Below are 18577 nucleotides of genomic sequence, written 5' to 3' on the forward strand. Positions count from 1 at the left end.
TTTTTTTTGAGGTGGAGTTTCGTTCTTGTTGCCCAGGCTGGAGTGCAATGGTGCAATCTTGGCTCACTGCAACCTTCACCTCCCAGGTTCAAGTTATTCTCCTGCCTCAGGCTCCTGAGTAGCTGGGATTACAGGCATGTGCCACTACGCCTGGCTAATTTTTTGCATTTATAGTAGAGATGGGGTTTCTCCATGTTGGTCAGGCTGGTCTTGAACTCCTGACCTCAGGTGATCCTCCCACCTCGGCCTCCCAGCTCATGCTGGGATTATAGACATGAGCCACCATGCCTGGCCAATAGTAGTATATTCTATAACTGTGGTAATATATCACTGCTGGGAAATTAAGATTGATAAAACCCATTGACCTTATTCAGATTTTACAAGTTTTATGTACACTCATGTGTGTTGGTGTGTGTTAGTTGTATGCAGTTTTATCACATGTGTCATATGTGTGAAGCCACCAGAGTCAAGATGCAAGACAGTTCCCTCCCAAGGATCCCTTGTGCTGCTCCTCCATAGCCACAGCCACCTCCCTGCCTCCTGCTCTCCCTAAGCCCTGTCAACCACTACCCTGTCTCACCTATAATTTTGTGATTTCAACAATGCTATATGTCAGTCACCTTTTTTTTCCCCACTCAGCATAATTCCCTTGAGATAATCCGAGTCGTTTCTTTTTATTGGTGCATAGTATTCCCTGGTGTGGATATACCACAGTTCGTTTCACCATTCACCCATTGAAGGACTGACCGTTGGGATGTTTCCAGTTTGGGGCTATTATGAATAAAGATGCTGTGAACATTCATGTTCAGGTTTTTCTGTGAATATGGTTTCATTTCTCTGGGACAAATGCCTAAGAGTGAATTGCTGGGTTGGGTAGTAAGCACGTATTTAGTTTTGTAAGAAACTGCCAAGCTTCTTGTTCAGAGTGGCTGGACCATTTTGCATTCCCCTGAGCAGTATGTGTATGATCTCTGCATCCTTGCCAGCATTTGATGCTATTCATATTTTTTATTTTAGTCAGTCTGAGAGGGGTCTAATAACATCTCATTGCAGTACAAATAAGATGTGATGTTTTGAAATAAATGCAGTCTTTCAAAGCAGTCTCTGTAGTGGTTATACAGTCATAAATATTGCCATCTCTGAGAGTGACTCCAAAGTTTCTTTGAGGGTTCAGAGCCTGTTTTATCCAAGTGACCCATAACAAAGGACAATAGGTAGATGAATGTACACCCCACAGTTGGGAATGGCAGACAGTGCTGTCTTCGAACCCCATGAGAGCCCAAGGAGCTGGAGAGCTGCTGATCTGCTGCTATTTCATTGTATTAGTCAGAATAGACCAGTAACAATCAGCTCCCAAGTCTCAGTGGCTCGGGACCACTAAGGTTTATTTCTCATTCATGCTACATCTCAGTTGAAAGTTGGATCAAACATTGAAAGTTTCTGCTCAGCTAAGGGCCTAAGGCTGATGTTGAAGCCACCATCTCCAACATTTCTGGTCCATGCAGAGGGAGAGAGGAAAAGAGAAAGATGTTTCTAAAACATCACACATGGCTTCAACCAGCTAAAGAGAGTGGGGCAGTGCAGCCCTACCATGTGTGTTGAAAGTGAAAAGCCAGAAATACTTATTGATCAGCATTAGCATGAGCCCCACACAGCTGTGGGAAAAGGAGCAGGCGAGCACAGGTAGGTTAATAACACAAAATGATCCGTCCCATTGCTTCAGAAGCATACCTTGTTTTTACTTTCAATAGTATTACACAATCTTAGCAGGCCGGGCTCTAAGTGTTTTTTTTTTTTTTTTTTTTTTTTTTTAATTTTTTTTTTATTGTGAAAATTAAATTTAACCTTAAAGAAGCAAAAGTTGCAGCTCTGAACTTGTTAAAAACTTGTGCAAATGTAGTCCCAAAGAAGACATATTAAAAATGTTCCCAGTAGTTTCAGCATCACTGGATTTGCTGACCAACCTCACATAGCTCCTGTGTTGGGCGGACAGCTTACGATTTGGCCTTGAGCTCTGTGCCTGCTTGTTAAAGATCTTCACATTCCTACAGGACTTCGTTGCCTTGACTTGTCAAGCCTGAATTGCGTTTCTGTATCTGCTTTTCTAATTAAGGAATCTGATGCCCCCCCCCCCCCCCCCCCCCTTTTAAAATAACTATTGGGATATAGAAATATCTTTTTTCAACTAGCATTAAAGTCCTTTGAGCTAGGAGTCAAATGTAGTGTTTGCACATGATAGATACGCAGGGAGTCTAAGTTGCTGACTCTGGTGTTAAAATGCCTGTGTGACCTGGAAAGGTGCCCCATAGACAATTGTGATGACTCAGGGTTGGGAATTGTCCTGACCCAGTAGGGTCCAGAGCAGTGCACCAGCTGCCGAGGCAGCCCAGGCGTCTTTTCTTGTTTATAGAGTGAATGGCTTCAGTTTTGAGGGTCAGCTGCTGCCCTTTTGACAGCCTCTACTTTTTCCAGTCCTTTGCACCCCACCAAGTTTATTTCCTCTCCCTTCCAACCAGCCTGGCCCTGCTTATATCCAAAAATGCTAGTTTCCCAGTAACACGAGTAGCTGCCATTTCTTGAATGATCCTTTGTAGGTATTTCTCATGTGGTGGTGTTTTTATACAATCCTGCAAGGTAAGTCCCTGTTTACCAGTGAGGAAATTGAGTCTCAGAGAGATTAAGTCTGCTTGACCGAAAACCTAGATTTTCCTACCATGCCGTGTTATTTCACTCTTCTCTAATGTCATTTAGTATAAGACTGCCCCCTCCCCACCAAGAGTTGGAGATATTATCTATTGTCTCTGTGTCTTTATGTTTTGAGTAATGTCAATCCAAATAGAAAATACGCCCATTTTATTGTCTCACTAAGGCACATCTTTTTTATGGATGACTGTGTCATTCATATTTGTTTTTGTCTAAGACAAGCCTTCGCTGTCATCCTGGCTAGAGTGCAGTGGCACCATCATGGCTCACCGCAGCCTCAACCTCCCAAACCAAGCGATCTTTCCGCCTTAGCCTCCCAAGTAGCTGGGACTGCAGGCACATGCCACCATGCCCCGCTGATTTTTTTGTAGGGGGTATTTTTTACAGAGACAGAGTCTTCCTATGTTGGCCAGGCTGGTCTTGGGCTCAAGCAATCCTGGGCTCAAGCAATCCTCCTGCGTTGGCCTCCCAAACTGCTGGGGTTACAAGCATGAGCTACTGCACCCAGCCCTGTCACTTATTTATGTAACGATCATATCTGTTAATTCTACCGCTCTTTTAAAAGATTAAGTTGGAAGAATTACCAAACTTGAGTTGAAAACAACATTATTGCCCTTGTGAACCCACAGAACATGCTTCCAAAGAACAGCCCTTCATCTCTATCATGCTGTTTGCAAAGTTAAGCTTCGAGGGCCTTTCCAAGTCTCTCTTCTACATGCTTTCTTTTCGCTTGTTGGCACTTGTATGTCACAGAGTAGTGAATGTCTTTCATGGCTGAGAAATTTTTCAGACTGCTCACCTTTTCATCACTACACCTCAATGCTAGCATTTATAATACATTCCAAGCAGTCACTTCAGGTTATGATGGTTTTGTGCCGTGAATTCTCCGAAGTCAAGCTGGAGGAGAAGTGTTAGCTTTTATGAGGGTTGACCCAGCACTAACGAAGATGTCTAAGAAGGCACAATTATCAGATTATCAAATAATTCTTTAGCTTGGAAAGTGATGAGGAGGGAGCTTTGAGCGGGGAGGGGTCTCTATTTGTATCAATCGAGCTACTAATGTGAAAAGTCTGATGGCTTGGTCTGTCACCTGCAGCCCTTTCACTTGGCAGAAAGTTCAGATGCCCACACAAGCCAGTCCAGACTTTGGGAAGCTGATGGTTTATGAAGGAAAGTGGGGCTTGCATTGGAGGAAGGTGTACTGCGTGTTATGTGAGCAGGGTGGTACTATTTTTCCAGGCTTGAGTGGAGAACCTAAGTGTTATCTTAGAGGCGTGGAGGGTGGCATGTGGCCTGTGGCCATGCCTGGCATGGCTTTCTGGGATGGTGGAGAATATTTTCATCTCTTTTGCTCATGAGGCATAGGGATTTTCAGGACCCTAACACAAACTTCAAAGAGCTCTAAGGAAGTCTCAAAGTCCTTTTTGGATAGTAATGCAATGTCTCTGACGTCCAAAGGAAGAAAATTCGTCAGTGGAGATTTGAACTAAAATTACTTGTGCTCATCAGCAGTTTTTGAAGATGCAGAGCGCTCGGTTATGAAAATAGAACAAAAATGCACATCCAGTTTGTCCTTAGCACATCAGGTTCATCATACTCTGAAAAAGCCTGGATTGGTGCCCAAGTCCTTTGAGGGTAAGCAACAGCAATGTCTCAGAAAACATCGTTAATGCAACAGCCCACCCACCTTGATTCATTAAGCCCACATCTTTTTTATCTGACCAATAGATGCCCCTAGTTAAGATCTAAATGACTCTTGCAATGCAGGGGTGTTAAAGGAAGGGAGATAAATGTTCTGAAAAGCAGAGATCTGTTTGCTTTTCGGGTTATTAAAGAACATGGACGGAACTGAAGGCCATTATCCTTAGCAAACTAACACAGAAACAGAAAACCAAATACTCCATGTTCTCATTTATAAGTGGGAGCTAAGTAATGAGAATTCATGGACACAAAGAGGGGAACAGTAGATACTGGGTTCTACTTGAGAGTGGAGGGTGGGAGGAGAGAGAGGAGCAGAAAAAATAACTATTAGGTACTAGGCTTAGTACCAGGGTGATGAAATAATCTGTACAATAAACCCCCGTGACACAACTTTACCTATATAACAAACCTGCACATGTACCTCCAAACCTAAAATAAAAGTTAAAAAAAAATTTTTTTTTGAAGTACATTGTTGGAAAGTTTTAGCTGTGTACCCAGTGATAACACTTACAGTAAATAGTAAATGTACCTTGTGGCCTCCATGCATGTATTTCTACCCACTGTTTTTTTTTTTTTTTTTTTTGAGATGGAATCTTGCTCTGTTACTCAGGCTAGAAGGCTGGAGTGCAGCAGCACGATCTCAGCTCATGACAACCTCTGCTTCCCAGGTTCAAGCAATTCTACCACCTCAGCCTTCCAAGTAGCTGGGATTACAGGCACATGCCACCATGCCTGGCTAATTTTTGTATTTTTACTAGAGACAGGGTTTTGCCATGTTGGCCAGGCTGGTCTCGAACTCCCAACCTCAGGTGATCCACCTGCCTCGGCCTCCCAAAGTGCTGGTACAGGCTTAAGCCACTGCGCCTAGATTTTCCTTTTTTCAAAATTTTAGTACGTTTTGGGGGAACAGGTGGTTTTTGGTTACATTGATAAGTTTTTTAGTGGTGATTTCTGAGATTTTGGTGCAGTCATCACCCAAGCAGTTTATACTATGCCCAATGTGAGTCTTCTATCCCTCGCCCCTCCTACTCTTCCCTCCAAGTCCCCAAAGTCCACTGTATCATTCTTATGCCTTTGCGCCCTCATAGCTTAGCTCCCACTTATAAGTGAGAACATACCATGTTTGGTTTTCCATCCCTGGGTTACTTCACTTAGAATAATGGCCTCCAGTCCATCCAGGTTGCTGCAAATGCCATTATTTTGTTCCTTTTTATGGCTGAGTATCACGCCATTATTTCATTCCTTTTTATGGCTGAGAAGCATGCCATTATTTTGCCTTTTTATGGCTGAGCAGTAGTCCATGGTATATGTATACACACACACACACACACACACACATACATATACATATATATACACACACATATAATATACATATCTATATATATCATCTTTTTTATCCACTTGTTGATTGATGGGCATTTGGGCTGGTTGCATATTTTTGCAGTTGTGAATTGTGCTGCTCTAAACGTGTGTGCAAGTGTCTTTTTCATATAATGACTTATTTTCCTTTGGGTAGATACCTAGTAGTGGCTACCCACTATTGTTAAAGGGAGACGATCTGATAACCTCTTCAACATTATGGGAACCCGCCCTGGAGGTGGGCTGACCATGGAGGATGACCTAGCTGCATAACCTAGCAAAGACTGTGTCTCTTGAGTTGATTCTGGCATCACAACTGGCCCCTTTTTTGATGGCCTCATTTTTACCCTGCAGAAAATGGGTTGACAAAAGTCCCAGCATTTCCTAAAGAACAATGTTAAAATGACAACTTAAAGCCTTTGAGAAAGTAAGACATTTTGTGACTTCTCCTTGCAAAGATTGATTACCTTAGAAAACTGAAAAATAGCTTCGATGAGAAAGATAGAAAAATTGGGGGATCAATCACACATTGTTCTCTGGGATCTACTATTTGGTATGTTGGAAATGAAGTACAAAGCTACATAAAAGAATTCTTTTTTTCTTTTTTTTTTTTTTTTTGAGATGGATTCTTGCTCTGTCACCCAGGCTGGAGTGCAGTAGCATGGTCTTGGCTTACTGCAACCTCGGCCTCCCGGGTTCAAGCAGTTCTCCTGCCTAAACCTCCTACGTAGCTGGGACTACAGGCACCCACCACCACGCCTGGATAATTTTTGTATTTTCAGTTGATGGGATTTCACCATGTTGGCCAGGCTGGTCTCCAGCTCCTGACCTCGTGATCTGCCTGCCTCAGGCTCCCAGAGTGCTGGGATTACAGGCGTGAGCCACGGGCTCCCAGAGTGCTGGGATTACAGGCATGAGCCATGGTGCCTGGCCAAAGAATTCTTTATATTTCTTGGAAAAACATTATAGCAATTCTTTGTAAAATAAGGACAAGAAAACATCACAGTCCCACAACTCAAGCAAGACAAATCGTCTGCATTTTGAAGTCATCCCTGACGTTCTTTACCCATACGTGGGTATGCGTATATTCTCCTGCTGCACAATTTTGTAGACTTAGAAAAGCCTTCATGAGCTGGGTGTGGTGGCTCACATCCTTAATCCCAGCACTTCGGGAGGCTGAGGCAGGAGAATCACTTGAGCTCAGGAGTTTGAGACCAGTCTGGGCAGCATGGCAAAACCCCATCTCTACCAAAAAAATCAAAAAATTAGCCAGGCGTGATGGTGCATGCCTGTAGTCTCACCTACTTTGGAGGCTGAGGTGGGAAGGTCACCTGAGCCAGAGAGATCAAGGCTGCAGTGAGCCATGATCATGCCACTGTACTCCAGCCTGGGCAATGGTCAATTTTTTTGAGACTCTGTCTCCAAAAAATGCAAGATAAATAAAATAAATACAAAATGAAGGCTCCATGTGTACCATAAATGTATTTTTACCTGTCATCCAGTTGTTTCCAGTGTTCCAATCTTAAAGGATGCAAATATTCTGCTTAGAGATGAATGAGCTTCTTATGTTGAGTGTTTGGATGAACAAGTGCTCTGTAAATGTTTGTGAAATGAAAGCAAACCCAGGGCATTTAAAACATTATTTTTGCCTGGGATGGTAGGAAAAGGGGTTGTAGGGATTTTATAGGTTTCTCAATAGTTTCTTATATCCTTTTCTTACACACCGTGCTCAGCATGACTAATGTGATACAGTGAACTTCTAGAGGCTTGAAAAAGAAAGACAAATTTATTAGCATACCATCCATCTAAGCAGCCCCTTCCTTCTTTTTTTGAGATGGAGTCTTGCTCTGTCGCCTAGGCTTGAGTGCCATGGCATGATCTCTGTTCACCACAACCTCTGCTTCCTGGGTTCAAGCGATTCTCCTGCCTCAGCCTCCAGAGTAGCTGGGATTACAGGTGCGTGCCACCACACCCAGCTAATTTTCGGTATTTTTAGTAGATACGGGGTTTCACCATGTTGGCCAGGCTGATCTTGAACTCCTGACCTCGTGATCCACCCACCTTGTCTTCCCAAAGTGTTGGGATTACAGGCGTGAGCCACTACGCCTGGCAGCAGCTGGTTCCTTTTAAGAGACAGTGCAAAAGGAGTGACCCATCAGTGGTCATGGGTTCACAGTGTGGTCCTCACTAGAACTTTTTACACAAGCTTGGATTTTAAAATCGGAGTCACTAATGTGGAGGTTTCTTAACACTTTAACAAAACGTGTGGCGCTCTGGTGTCTTGCCAGCCTCGTTGGCTGAGCTGGGCTGGGTGGGTGTGGGCTCTGTGCAGCCTGGGTGTGGCATCATCAATTCACAGAGTTTGGGGAAGAGGTGGGCGGCCATGCAGAATGGCTTTAAAGGAAAGGATCAGAAAGCAGGACCCCTCTGGCCCCTTGAGACTCTGAGTGTCCTGTGGTCCCCAGTTGGCAGGTCTAGCACAGAAAGGCTCTACGCTTCCGGCGTCCCTGTGAGTGCTCAAAAACCTACCTTTTGAGGAGGCATCTTCTGTTTATTTTCTTTCGTTCCTGCAAGCCTATAGATAGAACATCTCTTTGGCTCATCTGTGAGCAACAGGAAAAGACCACAGGTGGTATTGGGAAGCACAGGGAATGGAGAGACCCAAACTAGTTCTCGCTTTATCATGTACGAGTTGCTTCCCTTGGACAGAGAACTTAAATTCTTTGGATACGTGGTATGTCTTTTTTTTTTTTTTTTTTTTTTTTTTGAGACAGAGTTTCACTCTTGATGCCCAGGCTGGAGTGCAGTGGTGCGATCTCGGCTCACCACAACCTCTGCCTCCCAGGTTCAAGACATTCTTCTGCCTCAGCCTCCCAACTAGTTGGGATTATAGGCATGTGCTACCATGCCCAGCTAATTTTTTGTATTTTTAGAAGAGACAGGGTTTCACCATGTTGGCCAGGCTGGTCTCGAACTCCTGACCTCGGGTAATCCACCCAACTCAGCCTCCCAAAGTGCTGGGATTACAGGCATGATTACTACGCCTGGCCGTGGTGTGTCTTTTTAAAAGAGGTGGGGGGGGGGGCAATGAGATTTTCAACACCCCTCCTGTCTAAAGGAGGGTGAAGCCAGGCTCTACGAATCATTGAATCGGAACCCTCCCCGGAGACCCAGAGGAGAGATCCCCCCAGCAGTGGCTCAGGATGGGCAGGTGAGGTGGTGAGTCAGTCCCCTGTGATGGCAACTTTCCCTGGTATCTGTGTCCAGCCTGTAACATGCGTGTGTCCCTTCCTGAATGTCTTTCAGGTGCCATCAGTTTCCTGCGCTCTCTCCTGGAACCAGATCCTGTGAAGAGGCCAAATATTCAGCAGGCACTGGCGAATCGCTGGCTTAATGAGAATTACACAGGAAAAGTGCCCTGTAATGTCACCTATCCTAACAGGTAATTGCGTGCACCCAGAGGGACTCCTCGGGCGAGATGGGGCCTGTCCTAGGAGCCCTGAGCAGTTGCGGACAGAACGCTGTCCGTCATGGAAGGAAAAGCCGCATTCTCTCTCGGCTGTCTCCCCTTCCCCTAACACCCACCCCCACACGTCCACAAGAGGAAACGGAGACAGGGCCACCGTGTGCTGTTGTGCTGTGTGCCCTTTGGGGGCACCTGGCAGAGAGGCGAGTGGAGGCTGACATCTAGCCTTTGAGGGCCTGTGGCTTTCCAAGGGGGGCCTCTTTCTAGTTCACAAAGGGACTGTTGAGACTAGCTGTGGCCCCAGTGTGTGTGTGTGTGTGTGTGTGTGTGTGTGTGTGTGTGTGTGTGTGTATGTGTGTGTGTGTGTGTGTGACAGACAGAAAAAGAGACAGAGAGTCTATGTCTGCTTGGGTCTCCTTATGCATGGGTGTTGTGTCTGTGTGTGTGTTATATGTTGTGTGTCTGTGTGTAAATTTGTATGTGTGTATCTGGGTGAGTGTGTGTATGTATATCTCTGTTTTGTTTTTGAGACGGAGTCTTGCTCTGTCACCCAGGCTGGAGTGCAGTGGCACAATCTCTGCTTACTGAAACCTCCATCTCCTGCGTTCAAGCGATTCTCCTGCCTCAGCCTCCCAGGTGGCTGGGACTACAGGCGTTCACCACCACACCCAGCTAATTTTGTATTTGTAGTATATAGATGGGGTTTCACCATGTTGGCCATGATGGTCTCGATCTCTTGACCTTGTGATCCCCCCACCTCTGCCTCCCAAAGTGTTGGGATTACCGGCATGAGCCACTGCACCCAGCTTCTTCTTCTTCTTCTTCTTCTTTTTTTTTTTTGACACATAGTCTGGCTCTGTCACCGAGGCTGGAGTGCAGTGGCATAATCTTGGCTCACTGCCCTCTCTGCCCTTCTGGGTTCAAGTGTTTCTCCTGTCTCAGCCTCCTAAGTAGATGAGATAACAGGCATGTGCCACCACGCCCCGATACTTTTGTATTTTTAGTAGAGGTGGGGTTTTACCATGTTGCCCAGGCTGGTCTTGAACTCCTGACCTCAAGTGATCCACCTGCCTCAGCCTCCCAAAGCGCTGAGATTTCCTGTGTGAGCCAATGCACCCGGCCAGTCTTTGTGTGAGTGTGTTTTCATGCGTGTGATCCACTCATGAGCCCACCTGCCAACATCAGACAGAATCACATGGGATTGCCTCTCCCTTTCCAAACCTCCCTTAGATGCCTTCTTCTGCCTTGTTCGTGATGTTTATTTCAGCCCTAAGTCCCCTGCCTTAAAATGTGGGAGGCAGGAAGGAAAGGCACTAGGAGTCATTCGTCTCAGGCCGGGTATCCCTGTGGACTTTCCTCAAAGACTTTATCAGTTTCCATGAGGAGGGCTCTTTAAGCAAAGCTTGCACACAGGAATCCGCAGCATAGGAGCACTGACCAGCTGCTGGTGACAGCCCGTGCTCCTCCATGTTGGTGCGCTAACTACAGATTGGAAAACATTTCTCTCTTTTTTTTCTTTTTTGAGACAGGGCCTCACTCTGTCACCCAGGCTGGAGTGCCGTGGTGTGATCATGGCTTGCTGTAGCCTCCACCTCCTGAACTCAAGTGATTCTCCCACCTCAGCCTCCTGAGTAGCTGCGATCAGAGGCATGAACCAGCATGTCAGGCAAATTTTTCTATTTTTCTGCAGATATGGGGTTTTGCCATGTTGCCCAGCCTGGTCTCAAACTCGTGGGCTCAAGTGATCCTCCCACCTCTCAAGGTGCTGGGATTGCAGGCTTGAGCCACTGTGCCCGGCCAAAAACATTTCCTTGTATGTTTTTTCTACTCATCTGTCTATTTCTAACTAACCTGAGCAAGGGAATGAGGGCCCTTATTTTGACTGATTTCGAGCGAACGAGGAGACCACATGGGTTCAGTACCTTCCACCTTCCTTCATCCTTCAGTCCTAGGGCGGCTTGCACATTTGACCAAGCTTGGCTAAAGACAAGAGAATCGCTGACCAGGAGGGCAGAGGGGGGACTGAAAGGGCAGAGAAAGGGGTGTCCTCTGTGGTCTTGTTTTCAATGCCTGGGAAGGTCTAGAAACACCCGCCAAGCCTTATGAAAGCTGAAATGCTGAGTTCTTCAAAGAAGATGGGCAGGCAAGGCTCTGCTTGGGATGGAAGTTCTAGAAAAACTTTAAAGGGACGTGGGAGTGTGCATCCACACTACAGTGCCAAATTTATACTCACTGTGCCCAGAGAGGGGGTGGTTTCACTCCGTTGCCATCTAGAATTCTAGCATTTGGCTCATGGGAGGTAATTTAAACAAAGTCTAGGTGACTTAGGTTACCAAGGGAACCTGGAAATAGATTGCTGTTTTCCAATAACAGCTCAATGTGGGCCAGGATCTGAAACAGACACCAGAAATACTATCCTGAAGCGAGGCAGAGAGCAAAGCTGAAGGGGCCTTGCTCATGATGGAAAGCAGCACGCAGGTACACTTTCTGTTAAAGGCGGGGGCCTTGGCGGTGACCACGTGAGTCATTAAGCTCATGTAATCACCGAATAAATGAGCATCATCAATCCACTCAATGCGGCAGCTGTGGAAGGAAGTAGAGCTGGGCTTAGAAAGACGCTGTTTCCCCTCCTTGTTGGCTGTATCTTCATTCACGAAGAATTACAAGACGGGCATCTCGTTCCATAGCTTTCCCAGGGGTTGCAGACAGGCTTTGATAGATTAACACCTAAGTTCAAACTCCTGTTGTTGCCAGATTAGTGTGATGGTTTTTGCATTTGGACTTGGTCAGAAGCATAAGGGCTCCACATGAACCCAGTTAGCTGGTTGAGGTCTCCTTGCTCACTACGGAAAACAGCGCTCAGTGTCTTCTGTTTATGGAAGGGCCATTGCTCATTTTACACTAGAGGCAAATCAGTGTTTGGTTTTTAAGTAATGGAACCAGAATTCTTCTTCTTTTTGAAACAGAGTCTCACTCTGTCACCCGGGCTGGAGTGCAGAGGTGTTATCTCAGTTCACTGCAACTCCACCTCCCAAGTTGAAGCGATTCTCCTGCCTCAGCCTCCCGAGAAGCTGGGATTACAGGCCTGTGCCACCCTGCCTGGCTAATTTTGTATTTTTAGTAGAGATGGGATTTCACCATGTTGCCCAGGCTAGTCTTAAACTCCCGGCCTCAATCGATCTGCCGGCTGCAGCCTCCCAAAATGCTGGGATTACAGGCATGAGCCTCTGCGCTTGGCCTGAAACCAGACTTCTAAGATGCTGGAGGAGGTACATGTGATTTACAATGTTTATTTTGAAAAACCTTTATCTTTAAGAAATGTATTTTTTATGATTATTTTTCTGGTTTTACTGGAAGGTAGATAAAGGGAGTGAGAACATACAAGCAGAGAAGGGGATATTTTCTTTATAAAGTATGTTTTATAGTTTCCTGACATACATAGCCCCAGATGTCTTTTAAGCGTCGTCAATATTTTCCTTTTGGGAAAGTAAGGAAAATGAAGGTGTCATATTTTGTATCACTCTTACATAAAGCCTTCTCCTATGAAGTCATTTCAGCCTCCAAGTTGATCTCCAAAAGCAAAGAGGGAAACGTCTTTGGAAGTAAATTTTTTATAAATAAATGTTTATGCCAGTGAGTCAGTAGATGTTTGCTGGGTGCCCAGCTCCCCTCCTCATCCAGGTGCAGACTTCTTCTTTTTTTTTTTTTTTTTTTTTTTTTTTTTTTTTTTTTTTTTTTTTTTTTTTTTTTTTTTTTTTTTTTTTTTTGAGACAGGTTCTTGCTTCGTAGCTTAGGCTGGAGTGCAGTGGCACAATCCCAGCTCACTGTAACCTAGAACTCCTGGGCTCGAGTGATCGTCCTGCCCCAGCTTCTGTAGTGGAGGGATTACAGGCATGTACTACCATCCCTTTTTTGTTGCAGAGATGGGGGTTTTGCTATGTTGCCTGGGCTGTCTTAAACTCCTGGCCCCAAGCATTCTCCCTGCCTCAGCCTTCTAAAGTGCTGGGTTTCAGACATTTGTACAGAGCCAACCTTTCTGCCTCTTTCTGTCTCTCTGCGGGGGCCTGGACAGTCTCTCCACCCTTATAGTTAGCTTTGGAACTGGTGGGAGGGGAGGAGGTTATAGGCAATACAGGACAGAATTAGAGCAAATTAGGTCCATGGTATCAAAACAGATTGCATGTGAATTGGTTCAATTCAATTATAGCTAGTATTCTGGAACATTGTACCATTCTCTGTGTCATCCAAACATGCAGCCATAATACAGATTCCATAACGGGTACTGGAGAGCACCAAATTTATCCATTGTTTATTGGAAAATGTTTAAACTATTCCTCTCGGTCCAGAGTCAGTTGGCCATTTACATTTTGGCAGAGTTTTTTTTTTTTTTTTTTGAGACAGCGTCTCACTCTGTCACCCAGGCTGGAGTGCAATGTCATGGTCTTGGCTGGCTCACTGCCACCTCTGCCTTCCAGGTTCAAGCAATTCTTCCACCTCAGCCTCCCGAGTAGCTGGGACTACAGGCTTGTGCCACCACACCTGGCTAGTTGGCCGGGCTGGTCTCAAACTCCTGACCTCATGATCTGCCTGCCTCATCCTCCCAAAGCACTGGGATTACAGGCGTGAGCCACTGCACCCAACTCAGAGCTTGTTTTTGAACATACTGGACATAAAAGGCAGAGATGGGGTGTCTGCCCCTGAGCACGTCCCTCCTTTCCACGCTGCTGACCTTTCTTCCAGGGAACCTCATGCCCTCTGGGGGTGCCCTGCTCTTGGCAGGGGGTGGGGCTGTGTGAGAGTGGCTGTGGTCTGATTGGCTGGGGTAGAGCCACACCCACATTGGGATTCCCAGGTATTTCCAAACCACTGTTCCCTCTGTGTTGACTTGGTAGACCTCAAGTAGTTATTTTAAAAACAAATACATTATTAATATCAGTAATCATGCCAATCCCTCTTCCACCTGTCTAGAATGTGTAATTTCGTGCAAACAGGAACGAGGAAGGCTGAGCTCATAGTTTGTTGGGTGTGATTTTGTTTGTTTTTAGGGACAGCACTTAGGCAAATGTAGAAGAAGGAGAACTGATGTAGGTTCCAGTGATTGACCAGTGGCAGGTGATGGTCAGGAGACCTCATTCTGCTCTCGGTGCCCCTGCCAACCAGCCATGTGAACTGGCAAGCTCTCTTCTTCCAACAGAACTTGCAAAGTCTCCTCATCTTTACGATGATGGGGCTACACTGTGTGGTTTCTCTGGGCATTATGGTTCTGAGGTTCCATCCAAAATGTCTTCAGACTCCTTGACACGGAGGCTAGTGGCTCTCCAGCCAGATGAGCTTGCCTTCGGCTCCGAGTGCGCTGTTTGCATCACTCTTAAGGAATTTAGAATGTTCTTTTGACACAGCCTCACGACCAACACAAACACACTCCCTTAGAGCCCTCCGCCTGATTTCTCGTTCTCAGCAGCCATTGGATGTGTCTGTTTATTTGGGAGGCCGTGAGCATCTAGACACAGAGCCAGGCTGCCAGTTGTTAATTCTAGGGCTGCTACTTCCTGCCTGTGTGACCCTGGGCAAGATACTGCATTGCTGTGGGCTTCGGTTTTTTTATCTGTAAAGTTGGGATAATGCTGGCACCTACTCACAGGACTATCAGGATGACTAAGGGAATTTACGTTCTCTCTTCCCCACTGAGAGGGTGAATAAATGAATGGGTAGATAAATGAAGCCCAGTATTTCTTTACCATTTTATCCCAAAGAGTTTATTTTCATAGTACCCCTGTGAAGTAGCTTTAACCTGTCTTCCTCTGAGAGCACCCCACTTTGCAGCTGAGTCCTGGATCCCCCATGTGTGAACTTGTGAGCTCTTTCTGTTCCTTTAAACATGATCAGGCTAGTCCCTGGATACCTTACTTTTCCTCCCCAAAACCAGAGTCAGGATGGCTTCTGTCCGAGGCAATAAATAAATTTTTTCTCTTTTTTTTGAGAGACAGTTTTGCTCTTCTTGCCCAGGCTGGAGTGCAATGGCGCAATCTCCACGCACTGCAACCTTTGCCTCCTGGGTTCAAGTGATTCTCCTGTCTCACCCTCTTGAGTAGCTGGGATTACAGGCATGTGCCACCACACCCAGCAAATTTTTATATTCTAGTAGAGACCAGGGTTTCATCATATCGGTCAAGCTGGTCTCAAACTCCTGACCTCAGGTGATCCTCCTGCCTCGACCTCCCAAAGTGCTGAGATTACAGGTGTGAGCCACCACGCCTGGGCAAAAATACATTTAAAGGAAAGAATGTGTGATCATAAAGAAATTTAGGGAAAAACTTGGGGGATTTGAATATAATCTGGGTATTAGATGATATTAAGTGATTGTTAAAATTTTATTGGGTATGTTGATGGTTTTGTGGTTCTGCAGGGGACATCTTTGATTTTTGAAGGTGCACACTGAAGTGTTAAGTGGTAAAAAGTCATAATGTTCCCCTCCCTGTGCCCACGTTTTCTCATTGTTTGACACCCGCCTGTGAGTGGGAACATGTGGTGGTTGGTTTTCTGTTCTTGTGTGAGTTTGCTGAGAATGATGGTTTCCAGATTCATCCATGTTCCTACAAAGGACACGAACTCGTTGTTTTGTATGGCTGCATAGTATTCCAGGGAGGGGAACATCACATCTGTTGGGGGTTGGGGAGCTAAGGAATGGACAACAGCAGGCAGGGAGGCTGGGGAGGGAAAACACTGGGAGAAATGCCTGATGTAGGTGACGGCGGGGGCAGGGGTGGGATGGAGACTGCAAACCACCATGGCACGCGTGTACCTATGCAACAACCCTGCGGGAGGTGCGCATGTACCCCAGACCTTAAAGTACAATTTTTAAAAAATGTCATGATGTTTGTAATTTTAAATACTTCAGAAAAAAAATGTAAGTATGGCACAGTGCTCACTGGTACATCCAGATGATGGCGTACATAAAGCGATTGTACTGTTCCCCCCCTTTTCTGAATACATGAACATTTTCAAAATAAAACATCAAGTAAATGAATGAATGAATGAAGCTGACTGTGCACAGGGGGCCGGCGTGGGCCTCTCCGTGATGTGCAGAGGTGACTGGTCCTCTCTCTGCACCTGGCAGGATCTCCCTGGAAGACCTGAGCCCGAGTGTTGTGCTGCACATGACCGAGAAGCTGGGTTACAAGAACAGCGACGTGATCAACACTGTGCTCTCCAACCGCGCCTGCCACATCCTGGCCATCTACTTCCTCCTAAACAAGAAACTGGAGCGCTATTTGTCAGGGGTAAGTGCGACCCTAGAGGCGATCACCTCTGCTCTCCATGGGAAAAAGAGCGCCTACAGCCAAAGTGTTTCTCAGGTGCTGACACTTGATCCAAGTTGCTAATTTAATCTACTGTGAGGCTGAGTTTTCTGAATGTGGGATGGAGTGGTAGCTAAACCTGCTTCTCAGGGAGTGCCTTTTATCTGCGATGGTTTTCAAATGTCTTCCCACTGAGTTAAGCCCTGGGCAGAATTGGGGTGGGGGGTTCAAGCCTCTTTCTCCTTCAGCTTCTCTGTTGCCTTTTTAAATTGTTGTCGTTCTGCTGCCTCTTAGCTCTTTGGGTTCCCCATGTTGGAGGCGTTGGAGGCTTTTCTGGTCATAAAACTCAGGTAGCAGTGCCTCTCAGGCGTTTGTCTCTAAAATATCGTATTATACATGAGAAAGCCACTATTTAGGTTTAACTTCTTCAGAAAATGAGAACAAAATTGGACTTCTCTGGCCTGACTATGGCACCTGCCCTCGGCCTGGGTGTCAGAAAGTCCAAGTGTCCAGTGTCACTTGCCAGGTACATGTGGCGGTTCCACAGCATCGGGTGGCTGGTGGGACCCTGACACCTTGTCCCCTTCATCATTTATGTCACACGCAGTTTCTGTGTGCCTGAGTAAGGGAATTTACGTGCCTTGGTTGTGACCAAATCGTCTCTCTCCAAATGGACAATGGCTTAAAAAGAATCCTACAGGCCAGGTGTGGTGGCTCACACCTGTAATCCCAGCACTTTGGGAGGCTGAGGCGGGTGATCACCTGAAGTCACTGAGGTCAGGAATTTGTGACCAACTTGGCCAACATGGTGAAACCCTGTCTTTACTAAAAATACAAAAATTGGCCGGGCATGGTGGCAGGTGCCTGTAGTCCCAGCTACTTGGGCAGCTGAGGCAGGAAAATCGGATCCAAGACAATATGGATTCTTCATACAGCAGCTCATGCTTTTACTCGGAATGGTGGGTGCTGACCAGCTCTAACAAGGAGTCAGCTGAAGAAATTCAGAACAGGAATCCTATCTGAAATTTGAGCCTTCGCTTTTGTGAAGGGCCACCTCTTGCACCTTGACATCTGATGGCGTGGAATTGTCACTGTTAGGAAGACATTTGCCATCCAGAGCACGTGCTATTTGAAGTCATGTGATAGCCCAATATGCCACCAAATTGCACCAGGCAGTAGGCTTAGAAACCCTTTTGAGTTTTCTGTATTAGAGTTAAGAGGAAACTCTACCTGCAGTTGGGGAAATGATATTCTCCCTGGCCTGGTGGAGATGACCAAATTAATACCCAGAGGACAAGGTGGTTGGTGTTAGCAAATTGATTTGGGAGCTGTCTAGAAAACATTGCTGAACATATGAAGAGGCTCTATGGGAGGCTGGTTAAACATTTGGATGAAAGTATAGATGTTTCTAAGCTGATTTAGCTCAGAATATTGGCTAGATTTTGCTTCAGCAGGAAATTATCCACAGAACTCCTGTGTGTGTGTGTGTGTGTGTGTGTGTGTGTGTGTGTGTGTGTGTGTGTATGTGTGTGTGTGTAAACCACCAAGGGAAAGATCTACATGAGAAGAAATAAAAGGCTTTAACAATGTTTTATGGGGGGGAAAAACGTGTTGTGTGTGATGGGGTGGCACCTCTCTGATGGGGACAGAGTCATAGCTTTGAGTTAGATTTCACAGATGGTGTCACTGTGGCTGCCTTGCTCGTAGAAAGCTACTGAAGAAGAGATGTCAAATCCAGAAAGTGCTTTCAACATGTAATATATTATTTATTTTATTTTATTATATGATAAGGAGAGATTAAGAAAATCTCTTGTATCACACAGCAGTTCTCTGTTCTGTCATCATGAAGAACATAAAAGACGTACTAGATTTGAAGCTGTTTCTCATTTCTCTTTAAAAACATTTTTTTTTGAGACAGCCTTTTTTTTTTTTTTTTTTTTTTGACAGAGTCTCGCTCTGTCAGCCAGGCTGGAGTGCAGTGGTACGATCTCAGCTCACTGCAACCTCTGCCTCCTGGGTTCAAGCGATTCACCTGCCTCAGCCTCCC

At 45.7% G+C, this 18577-nt stretch overlaps 1 protein-coding gene across 1 annotated transcript in view; it reads left to right on the forward strand.

Moving 5' to 3' along the window:
* Window positions 1-18577, forward strand: part of HUNK (hormonally up-regulated Neu-associated kinase) — a 130948-nt gene that overhangs the window by 86400 nt on the left and 25971 nt on the right. Inside the window, exons 6-7 of the mRNA XM_017526089.1 lie at window positions 9073-9208; window positions 16350-16512. Of these exons, the coding sequence (XP_017381578.1) occupies window positions 9073-9208; window positions 16350-16512 (299 nt within the window). The remainder of the gene's footprint in view (window positions 1-9072; window positions 9209-16349; window positions 16513-18577) is intronic.

Source organism: Cebus imitator, unplaced genomic scaffold, assembly GCF_001604975.1.
Source record: "Cebus imitator isolate Cc_AM_T3 unplaced genomic scaffold, Cebus_imitator-1.0 Scaffold41, whole genome shotgun sequence".
NCBI lineage: Eukaryota > Metazoa > Chordata > Mammalia > Primates > Cebidae > Cebus > Cebus imitator.